Source organism: Lutjanus erythropterus, chromosome 13 (assembly GCF_056507025.1).
Source record: "Lutjanus erythropterus isolate fLutEry1 chromosome 13, fLutEry1.hap2, whole genome shotgun sequence".
In the NCBI taxonomy this organism is placed as follows: Eukaryota; Metazoa; Chordata; class Actinopteri; order Lutjaniformes; family Lutjanidae; genus Lutjanus; species Lutjanus erythropterus.
This window is the reverse complement of record NC_139329.1, coordinates 37892968-37905411: the sequence shown is the minus strand read 5'-3', so window position 1 is coordinate 37905411 and position 12444 is coordinate 37892968. Positions and strand designations below refer to the sequence as shown.

Below are 12444 nucleotides of genomic sequence, written 5' to 3'. Positions count from 1 at the left end.
ACAAAATGCCTCTGTGGTTTAATCACTTTCCTGCATTCTGTCTGTCAGAACCTCGGTGGCACAAGATAATACAGATAACAATCTTAAAGGGCGGGTTATTTATAATGAGGCGAGCCGAGGAAGGGGGCAGATGACACTGTACTGTATTTCATGACCTTGCCAGCTCATTGGTTTGACCAGTAATCCACTTCCATAAAGAGAAAGTGCAGGATTTAGAGGGCTATCAGAGATTGCAATATATACCTTCTTAACACTTCGCCTGCCTGGGACTCGGTCTGTGTCTCTGTGACTCTAACAAGCTGACAACTCTGCTTGGGTAAAGAAAGAACTCTTTTTCTGCCAGTTTGACCCTGTTTTAGTCTAAAAGCATGGAATATTTTGGTTGTTTGCATGGACATTCTTTGCATGACTGCAGTTAGATACTTCGTCTTGTCTGCATAGTTGTTGTATGTTTGGATAAAAGTCAGAGGAAGATTTTAGAAAAAGTTGAAATCTTTCATGTCCTATGAGCCTTTGGAGAATATCTGACATTTATTCACCTCATCAAGAGACTGTAGAGTGTGAGTGGTTGGCGTTAGACCAAGTTTTTTTTAGCCAAGCGTCAGTTACTTAGTTACTTAGTTACTCAGTTTGAAGTGACGATAAAATGCCATAGGGTCATGGTTGTTTGATGTTTTTGGGAATTCTTTAATCAGAATTGAGCATTGTAGCAATTTACACACTTTATAGTTGTTAACTTTTGGTCTTACATGAGATGAAAACATGCAGAAAATGTGGAAAGTTTCTTCTTTCTGTCCTGTTTCTTTCCTACTTGTGTGTCCTAGGAGAGTTTTCTGGATTTCTAACGTTAAAACAAGTCGTTTTCAGTATCTTTTTGAATATGCTTGGACGTGTGCTTTGCCTGCTGCGGGAGCAAAGCGATGATGTATGGTCTGGTGATGTGGCACGCTGAAAGGCAACACCACTACAAGGCATGAATTTGAAAATCGATCCGGCAGTGTTTATCCTCCTGTCAGCACCGTGGGGTTCGGAGGAAGACCTGGTCTAATCTGCTGCGGCTGCCGACCTCCGTCTCTGTCTTCACTTTACACCTCACTTTAATCCCCACACACCAAATTTAGCCTGTTTTCCTCACAAGAGTTCAGATGTTAAAGGTTTAGTTTGTTTCTTCCTAAACTAGATTCCTATAATAGAGGAGCTTTTACAGAAGATTTTGTTTTGGTTTTTGGCTCTACTTTTTTAGTTTCTGTAATTTTACTGTCCTGAAGAGGTAGTTTAATCCACAGTCACCAGATTTGGACACTAGAAGTCTAGAAATGTTTTAATGCTTAAGAGAAAGTAACGTTTATTTTAAAACAAGATTTCTACAATAGCAGAGCTTTTAAGACCTGAACAGCTTTTCTTTAAAATATAGTTTTCCTCTTTAGATGCTCCTTTTTGTGTTGGATTTAAAAGACATTGTACCTTCTTGTCTGTGGTTTCCTCAGTGTGAAGCAGTTGAGCTGGACATGCGTCTGAGGTCAGCCCGACAGTGAGTTATTTTTGCGATATGCTGTAACATCTTTTCTATCTGAGGGATGTTCTGTGGTGTTGAGTTACTGCAAACTCTTCCACCCTCCCTCCAGAGACAATCTCCTATCCATAACATTCACACACACTTACTTAAGACAAGGCCCAAATTTAACCCTGTAGATATTATTCCATCTCCAGAGCAACATGTTGTTACGTCCTCCGGGTTTCAAGTGTCCTAAAATACATTGTCAGCCCTGGAGATACCCCACTCCGCCTATTATTGGTTTACAGATGACGGCCATTTGTTCGCAGGCCAGCTATGTGTTTAAGGATGCCTGCAGTGGTTGTCAGACGTCTTTTCTTTCAAGACGAGCCTGCTGTCATTTTTTTTTTCTCCATAATGAAGACGTTAGGAACAGCTGTGGCTCCAGGAATAGAGTCTTAATCCACTGCTCCGTCACAGCTCCTAAACAAACAGCTCAGGCAGCGACTATCTGGCCTCCGAGTACCTCTGGAAGAGGCCTCAGAGTCCTCCAGTTGGGTTCTTGAATTGTTGTTTACCCAGTTTATCAATTCATATTAAAAGAAGTGGTGGAAAGCAACTAAGTACATTTTCTTAAATATTGTACATAGTACAATGTCGTACTTTGTACTTGAGTTTTCCCATTTTATGCTACTTCGTACCTCCACTCTACTACATTTCAAAAGAAATTATTGTACTTGTACTCCACTACATTAATCTGTCAGATTAAGGTTATAAATTAAAAACAACAACATACAGATACAATCCATTCAAGGTTAAACTAGTTTTTCTTAACCTTTATGTCTTCTGAACTCGTGTACACTTTACATTTCACTTTTCCACTCTGAAATATTAGCGGTAATATTAAAAAGTTTTATGAATTTGTGAATTAGGGCTGTCCACAATATCATTTTTGAGGCATTTACGCTTGAAGCAGTTGCCTCTGTAGGGAAGGTTGAGCTCATCACAGTCCTGCAGCCATGTTAGTGCACAGAGCGCAGATATTCTCCCTTGAGACGATGCTTTCCGACTCACAGATCATGTTCTGTGCACTGGTATCATATGTACACTCAAGGTTTTTATGTGCATGGGTTTTTAGATTAATTAAATGCCATAGAGGAGCTCCATTTCTTGCTTTATAAGCGCAGCATTTGAATATTGATTGGACGTTAATTACCAGGCCAACGGCAGAAGCTTTGAAGCATTCAGGTCAGCCCTAATCTCAACTTTCTTTTTTCTTCTTTCCTCTCCAATTAATAAACTCATGAACCCTAAGATTTACCTGGTGACCATTTGGAGGGGCTAAACTAGCTAACCGTACATAAAGAAGTTAAAACTAGCTCCAATTTGAGCCGCGACAGCAATAAAATGCTGCTGACACATCCATGCATCAGTACTACCAATCTAACAATGTCACATTTTACTTAAAACACATACTGAGAAGTACAACTAGCTGAAAATACTTGTGCAATGTAAATGGAACTTCACACTGTTGTAAAGGTGCTTTTATTTCAGTAAAATATTTGAGTATTTCCTCCATCATTGGTAGATAGGTAGGCTTTATTAGAATGCTAATCTGAGATTTCATCCTCCATCTAAATTCAGTTGTGGTGAAAGGAATGTCTTTGGCAATACAAAGATACAAAAATGTATCAGAGACTGGGAGTCGAAACCAGTAATATAAATCATTTTTTTAGTTTAAGATATTAAAAATAGCTGAAATTATCAACAGAATGTGAAGAAATAAGAGTTTTGTCTGTGTCCAGTCTTGCAGAGATATCTACTGAAGTTAGCATGCTAACCAGCTAGCCTTGGCCCATCCTCTCTTGTAACTAACTGGTACCTCAAAAGGTGATAGTGAGTCACCGAAGGTTCCAGTCTGCCCTCAGTCCAGCAACATTGAGGTGGTTTTCTTGCTGGATTCAGATTCAGATCAAACCTGCAGAGGTGGGCCCTGACTGATGCTCGACCTCGCTCTCGCTCCTCTCCCAGAGTCAGAGTTCTGGTCAGACCTCGACTCTGTATTCCCTATCGTCAAACTGGTCTCTGTCGGTCTCTGTGTTCGGCCCCAGTCAGGAGGCTGCCGAGACTGGTTCCATCGTCCGGCTCCAGTTCTTGTGCCCATGCCGGCACTGACCCAGGCATGAGAACTTCCTCCTCCCGAAGCTCCTGTGGTAGCAGTGTACCACTAGCTGTACGCCTATCTATCTAACTAGCCAATGGAAGCTGCAGTTAGCAGCAGTTAGCTGGTGATATGCTGCCCCCTATTTGTTTGGAGTATGAATTCACCAGGTGGCTGATTCTTACATATTGCATCTTTCTATGTTGTTCCTACGTGTTTTGGAAGGTTGACTTGTTTCGTTGTTCCGGATGGAGGTGAATAAAATGCTGAGTAATGCCAGACGTTTTCTCTCTGAATAATTTCTTTTTGTGCAGCGATTATTAGTGTCTGTACTGCAGCTTGTTGTCATTCATCTTCCATATTGTAAAAATGACACTTGTGTGTTGATGCATGTGTAACAGTGATGTGGAGAGAGGCTAATCTTTGCTCTCAGGGATCAAAAAGCAGATTTTCAAAGTGTTATTTTTATGAACTTTTTTTTTACTGTATTCAATACTAGCTGCTGGTATGAGGACAAGAGTGTGTGCAAATGAGACAGTGGATGATTCGTGTTGATGACATATATCGTGGGAGATGAGTTCACTAAGCAGTTTCACACAAAACTAAACTAAAATGTTAAATGTTGCATGCCAGCTTAGCATCTTGATTACATTGTGCTAGAATTGTTACTGACTTTGCATGCTAGTGTTAGCATATAATGTTAGCAGCAGACTCAAAGAAATGCTGAGGCAGACAGAACTTGAGTCACTTCCAGAGGTGTCATGTCATTATGTGAAGTTTTGGACAAGTGTAAAAGTGCAAAAATCTGACATTATGTAGAATTTAGCAGGCTATAATGCTAACTTTTTGCAATGGATACTGGACGCATCTGCTCAGCCGAGTGACAGTTGCTAAATTAGTGCATGCCAAAAAAGTTTTCTAGCTTTGGAGTTTACTTCCACAGCAGCCCACTGAGCGCAGTAGTGTTTCTTTTGTTGATCGGGCCTGTGACTTCACACTCGGTCGATCGCTGTCATCTGTCCCGGGAAAGATCGTATAAAAAAATCTCAAAATTTCATGATACAAAGAATCATAATTGACACTGGTGTCTCTTTTATAATAGTGGCTTATGGGAAAAATAGGTTTTCCACCACAGGGGAATTTTTTGCTGCAATACTGCGAGTGGCCACAGGGGCAGCAAGGATGAGCGAGAAAATACAGCATATCAATTTAGTGTGTTACACTAATATGTAAAATTTAACATGTGTAACATGATACCTTAATAGCATTAGCCTCCAGGTTCTTAGTAGTTTTAGAGGTTTCTTGTCATGAAGTATAAATTCTGACCTGTTGGTGGCGCTAAAAGAACAAAGAATCACTAAGTTCAAACATAAATGTCTGAACCAGATTTCATGGTAATCCATCCAGTAATTGCTGAGATATTTAAAGCTCCTACACGGACTTCTTCACTGGTTATGAAACACACTTGATACTGATGCCTCTATATGACTTGTATAAGCAAACAAGCCCGTCCACTGTTTCTATATAGTTGTTCTTAATGTCTGTCACCAGGTCAGATTCTCCTTGAGATTAGATGAAATGAGTACAGTTTATCAGGCAAAGTTACCATTGTATGTGAGCCAGTTGGGGGAAAACAAGCAGGAGGAGATTTTTATTTAGATAATTTTGTTTTTGACAGTATAATTTGTGGTTATTGTGGTGAAAAAAACTACCACTTTTGTCCACAAGGGGCTCCAAAATCAACAAAATATGAAAGTTCCATGCAGTAGCTTTGACTGCACCACAGTGTTGGACCACCATCCCCAGAGCCATGCTGCTAAAAATAGTGGTCTGCTCCTGTAAGGCATTAACACGGCCTGGGTTACAAAGTCGAGTTCCATGAAATTTCCTGGAATTAACATGATGTCTTAAGATAGAATTAACTGGAGCCAAACATGAAATGTGAGATAGGTGAGTTTCTACAGCTGGAAGGAATTTAGGAGGAGGAGACGTGGCTTCAAACACGAAACCGTTTGACAGAGGAACTAAGCAGCTGAAAGAAAAGATGTCGAGCTTCATTTTGACTTTTACACTCGTAGCTTTTTGTCAATGTGAGCGTCAGACTTGATCAAGTATTTAAGATATTTTTACTTCCACTATCAGCAGAAAAGCTGCACAAAAGTTGATGTGTCTGCTCAGACTGATGTCATTTGTAAAAGTGTCCCAAATCACAGTTTAAATGCCAGATTCACTTTTGTCTTCTCTTTGAAAGTATACTAAAAGTGGAGGAATGCTCATGTTGTTCATGGTCAAGAGGAAAACGATGTTATTTTTGCACATACATGCCCATAGTGAGACTTTTTTTTTTCACCAGGTAACACCAGGATCCTGCAGCAAAGATGGCCACTGAGTGAGTTGACAGTTTGACATGTATCAATATACTGTTTTATTGTTTGCTAGATAGGATAGAATGTCTCATGACATATACCTTAAAACATATTTCAACATTTGGTGGAAATTGAGGCCAATTGGTCAAAAAGTGTATTTTAGTGCAGATCAAGGAGCTTTTTAAAGGATACAATATTATAATCTTCACATCTTCTTATTAACTGCAGCACTCAGTTGAACATGAAACGTCTGGTATATGTGTCCCACAGTCGTGTGTCAGCATTTTGATGAAAATCAGGATGCAGATTAAAATGTTCCTTTTTATGTATTAACAATTTCTGAAGATTTTTATATTATTGAGGGGGGCAGGGGGGCAATTTAGAAGAAAATTGTAATGCAAGACTGATCAGTTCCACTAATCGTATCATATATCGTGATTTCATTGAAAATAATCGCAATGTGAACTTTTCACAAACTCGTGCAGCCCTAATCTTTATATATGTTAATGTTTGGAATAAAAGTTGAAAATTAGTGTGCATGTAAACATAATTATTGCTCAAAATGTGCTTTCAAAAAGCTTTTTGTGACACTGTTGGTGTTCCTTTCTTTGTTATGGGACATTGATTTTTTTAAGAACAGTTGTATCATCACTACATGGTTCTAATGAGACACAACAAATAATCATAATTACAAATTCATGGATTTATTTTTGATATAATGTACTTTGATTTCAGCCAGTCTGATTCATGCCTTTTTTTGTTTTCCTCTGCAGGAAAAGGCTGTCCGCAAGGCGTAAGCATACTCTGAAAGTAAGACATGACTTGTACGTTTTTACTCTATATAAGAGCAGAAGGAGCTGAAAATATTAAAGTTGCGTGATAATGTCCTTCACAGAGCTGTATGCTGGTGGTGGCCAACACTTTGTTGGAGGCTGAGTCAAACCAGAAGACTCAGGAGAGGCAGAAGTTCCTGGCAGAGAAATGTCCTCCTCTGGAGCTGCCGTACTCCAGTGAAGAGCTCGTGGTAAGACAGAAACAGGACACGCTGTCCTGGGTCAGTCCGGGATAAACTGCTGTCAGATTGTATGCTGGAGTCAGCTTTATATGATACGTTAGCTTCTGCCAGTAAAAAAGCACAGAGGAGAGTTCATACATATTCCAGAAATGACACCTTATGCAATTCAGTCCCTCTGGGAAGTTTTGATCACAACAGTTCATACAAATTCAACCACTCCCCGTGAATTCTGCATGACCTCGCAATTTTGTCCAAACTCCGTAACTTTTCCACAAATTGGCCGAGTCATCCTCGCTCCCTGCAAGTTCTACGAATAACAGGAGTCCCCTGTGCAAACATCACACATGTATGTTTCAATGAACCACCTCAATATTTTGTTGTATTATTCACATTTTTTTGCATTCATATGTTTTGATTTTATCACGGGTACTGACAAGAACACGTTTCATCAACGCTCCGACCGCTTTTATTTTATAATTATGTGCTTGTTGTTTTAACTGAGTTTGAGTCCCGTATAGATTTTGCCTTTTTGTGGAGTTTTCTTTATCTGCAAATAAAGCATGTTTTGTTTGAGGTTTTCTTATCATGAGTCTTTTAGGTAAGTTCACCTAGAACTTTTAATGAATTGTACAAAAAAATCACAACTTTCTTTTTGCAATTTTCAGTTGCTCCCACAGTTTAATTGCAAAGAATGCCTAAAAACATTGCAACACGCATCACAGTTTTTTAGTCTGAAATGAGACATTTTAGGCTGCAACAATCCCAAAGACAGTCCGCTGAATCCTGGAGGGACTGGCTGTTTGTTTCTACTTTTTGAAACAGTTATTTTCAAGTTACACAGCTCCTCATTTTAGCTGACTTTGACTCTGTTTTGTGGGTTTAAGACATTGAAATATGTAGTGAAGCCAAAACATGTAAACTTCCTCCTGGTGGCTGGCTGCAGAACAGGTCATAAACCCCAATTCCCAAAAATGGTTTGTCATATTAGGTAGTTCTTATCACGCTGATGTTTATTTAAATGTTAATTTTTCTGATCAGTTTTTTTCAGTTAGTTATTTCATGCCATAAAAAAAGGGTTTCATGTTATGATTGACAGCTGAGCTCTGCTCGCCATTGACTCAGCCAGGTGTGTGTGTGTGTGCGTGCGTGCGTGCACTCCAACCTCGATCACTACTGTCCCGACTCAGGCTCCAAATGAAGTCAGCGGTGCTCGTATCCAGACTATTAATTATGTCAAAGCTTGAAGCAAACTCAACAAAAACTCAGTTCTTTCTGTTTTCTCCTCAGGAACTTTGCAAGAAACTCCATGAGCAGATTGACATCAGTGAAGAGGAGAGATACTGCATAGAGTTCAAACTGAACATGGTTCTCAATGAGGTGAGATGCTTTTCCAGGTCTGTTAACTACACTGATTCGACCTGTTAGTGAGGTTAATATGCAGCAGCTCCATGAGGTGTTTACTGTCATTAACTTCAGCAGACAAACGAAGAGATAAAATACAAGCTGTTTCCATTATTCGTTTTTTAAGTCACTTTTTACTTCAGAGTTGCACCCAGCTCACAGACTGTTAACAGTGTTAACAGTGTATTGGAGCGATGCTGCAGTCTGTTCTTTGTTGATGCCACATGCTGGAATAATGACCTCATTCTCTATTTTAAGTGAGGCTTACACACAAACCAAAATCTCTCTGTCAATCAACATATAGCTCAGATCTTTACAGGGAAAAAGAGCTGTAATGCTACTAATACAATTTCACTGTTAATATATATATATATATATATATAGATACAGATATAGATATATAGATATAAATAAAGCTGAACATTTTTTTCTTAAATTACTCAAAACGATTAACGATTGTTGGAGATTCATTTCATAGTTGACAGTTAATCGATTAATCAACTAATCGTTGCAGCTTGTAGCCTCTCCTTGTATATTATCTTGACAATCCAAATGAGGCTGAAAAGAATTCGTAAAAAGTTGCCTCTATTATTTATTAGTTGATGATACGTTAATCCTTTTGAAATCAGAAATGTTAGTGATATAGCTTGATTTGAGTAAAACCTGAATAAATGTAGCTTGGAGTAAATCTTTGTGGTCAGTTCCCACCTATTTTATTTAATGATTATGAGTCTGTTTAAGCTCATAGCTTCTGTCAACAGATGTCATGTATTAGTTGGACTACAGTTCTTAATGTAGAAGGACACTCAGAGAACGCAGACCTCCGCCAAGGCTAATAATCATACCATACATATCATACATGCCTGCTGCATTTGTTTCTACAGTGATGTTTGAGGTGGCTGTTGTGTTTGTTGTTTGTTTAGTTGAAGCACACCAGACACTTTGATCATGACAAGTTCCTGCACGTGCGACTAATTCAGTTCACTTTGCCATAGAGCTATTATAAATAGCACCACAGGCTGGGGGATAAATATGCCTTTTTGATTTTGGGGTGACCCAAAAAATTGCAAGGGACGGGAACAACTTCCATTTTCTGATGATTGGTTTTAGAAGTAAAGGCTCATTTTCTTATTGTCAGCCGAGAATTGTGACCCTGTGGAACACTTTTATCTTTTTGTTGAGGCAAAAATAATTTCATAAAAACATTAATCGGCCGCCTCTTGAAGGTGACTTTGTTCTGACCGGCTGTCCACACCAAGAAGGATAACTATAACAATAACGGAAAATATATCATTTTAAAAATCATTCTAACTGAACAACATTGCTGGGATTACTTTCAGAGCAATTTGATGAATGAGGGTATAGCCTTCAACTTATTAGAAGCTTACATTTTGTAATATTAGGCAGCAAATTACACAGAAAAAGCATAATTTTACCTGAGACATGATGCCAAACAGTCTCTGGTAGTGATGGGGTCTCTGAACTTTGTTTGGACCTTACTGATGTCCTCCAGGATGCCATCAAATTGATGTTAACTCATATAAAAGTATGAAAAAAAGTTGTCATAACAGAGTTTTGGATTTGCTGAACTCCTTCCATCTTTGAAGAATGTTTTGAGCCCATATCCTTCTGGGCTTTTTGTGTTTCAACATCCATTTTCCCAAGCTGCTGTCACAGCTGGCGTTTACAGGATGTTATCATTCATCAGTGTGGACACACATCATTACAGTTCTTGTTTTGGTTATCGTTTTTGGCGTGGACAGACATTTGTACAGCACCTTGTTCCTGTTCAGAAACATTGTGTCAAAGTTGTTTTTCGTGTATTGTATTGCAAATGTAATTAGCCATCATTTGGAAGTCCTTTTTTTTTTAACACTCCCCTGTTTGACAGCACAAATTACTGTAATAATATATGATAATGTGACCTATAATAAAAGACTGTAATTGTTCCTTTTGTCCTGAATCGTCCTGAAGGTCAGAGACCTCAACATAAAGATTGTGGATCTGAGGGGAAAGTTCAAGAGACCCCGTCTGAAGAAAGTGCGCATGTCTGCTGACGCCATGCTGAAGGCTCTGCTGGGCTCCAAGCACACGGTCAACATGGACCTGAGAGCCAACCTGAAGCAGGTCAAGAAGGAGGTGAAAGAGGAGGTGAGCAACTGCCTGGTTCATCTAGACTTCAGTCTCAAACTCAACCATCGATATCCTGCCTCTCTTGTCTTTAAGCTGTGTTTTAGTTTGTCATCTTACTTCCATACCTCCACCTCAACAGCTTTAAGCTCATATGTGAATTTTCTGTCAGACTTTGAGGCAGAGTTGAAGGATTGATCTGGTTTACTGCTAAAAAGCAACAAAGCCTTGAGACAATTACAAAGGTTTTAAACCGCCTCCAGGTTGAAACTTTTCTACTATACTATTAACCTAAACATACCTTATTTCAACACCAATAGGAAACTTTTGTCAATACCTTGTTTTTATAGTTCTTAAATGTTAAATCTCAGCTGTACAAAACTTTTCCTAAATAAAATACTGCATATAACTTAGGCCTGGGCGATGACGCTGAAAAACCTAGTACAACAGTGAAGTTTCATATCAGTCGATTCACATTGAGATTTTTGATGAATAATTATCAGTAATGTGGATATAATAACTGAGTGGGTAAAGGTAAATAATTGAACTGCTAAAACAGTCTGTAAGTTCAGAAGTTAGATCACTTAACTGCAGTGTAGCCTTAAAAAAAACAAAACAGAAGACAATATGATATTCATATCATGGTACAATATAATTGTATTGGCCAGCCTTGAATACAACTGATAAAATTATGATTTAAATCAACCATGTACCAGAATGCATTTCACATGAGCCTATCACCATCTTAACCTACAACTATCAATTTGTCGGCCAAACAACAGGGTGAGGTGACAGAAATACTCATCTAGCACACCCCCTGGTTGTCCAGTTTGACTTATGAACTGAGTCTTATGAACGTGCTGGTCGTTATGTAAACTAAACTGAACATTGTCTGTGTTCACAGGACAAGCAGCTGCGCGATGTTGGAGACTGGCGTAAGAACATTGAAGACAAGTCTGATAGGAAGAAGATGTTCGACAGTTAAATGTGATCCGTCATTGATTGTGGGGCTTTTCAGGACAGAATTCAGGTCTAATGTCTTTGTAATGGAAGAGTTTTATTCCAAAACGCTGCATATCCGTTGTAAACCTACCTTTACCTTATTGAACAGATACAGTAAGACATGACTGTCATGGAGGTAAACTGAACGAGTGTGAATAAGTGTTTTTAAACTTGTGGTGTGGTACAGCAGGTGATGAAGGGCCTTAATCTCCAGGATTGTAAAATTGATGATATCTGACTGTGCAAACATCGAAAAATACAATTATATTCATCAATTATTTTTAAACCAGTCAATTAAATTAAAATATTTCTGTGCAAAGAAAGAGTTGAACTACACAGTTTTCATCGTCTCCATGGTGGAAATGTGTAAGGTGAGCTGAGGCAGATGAGGCAGAGTTCAGGTAGTTTTTGGATATCTGACTTTGGAACAAAACTCTTCATTTGAATCTAAGCTGCCTTCTGCTTTTGCCTGTATTGACACCGTACTGTGATGTATTTGTACTGTGTGTACTGATGTCAGTTAGTACATGAGTGATGAATAAAACCCGCTTTTGTTCTGAGGAGGCTGACTTATGCTTCTGCATCAAAATGTTGCTGTACCAGAGATGTGCATTAGTACATTGTTGTGTATTTTAAAATTGGCACACCCACAGAGTTTTTATGAAACCATTTTTATTTCTTTTACTGTAGAAGAAACGTGCACACTTGTTTTGGCAAGTGTCTTACAGTATTGCATTAAAAGATGGAAAAAAAAACTAGTATCGCATGAATGAACAGGTGAAGAATAATGAATAAGAGTTCTGTGACCTGACCTTCCTGACAAGCAGACATATTATTGGGTCATTAGCTTATTAAGCCGTATCGTTCCACAAAT

At 38.7% G+C, this 12444-nt stretch overlaps 1 protein-coding gene across 1 annotated transcript; it reads left to right on the top strand.

Moving 5' to 3' along the window:
• Positions 1-215: 215 nt before the first annotated feature.
• Positions 216-12131, top strand: LOC146317089 (troponin I, fast skeletal muscle-like). The gene is made up of 7 exons (XM_084733710.1): positions 216-316; positions 6010-6045; positions 6796-6832; positions 6918-7046; positions 8325-8414; positions 10413-10589; positions 11473-12131. Exons 2-7 carry the CDS (start codon positions 6035-6037, stop codon positions 11551-11553), a joined length of 525 nt encoding a protein of 174 aa, XP_084589836.1. The 5' UTR covers positions 216-316; positions 6010-6034; the 3' UTR covers positions 11554-12131.
• Positions 12132-12444: the final 313 nt, after the last annotated feature.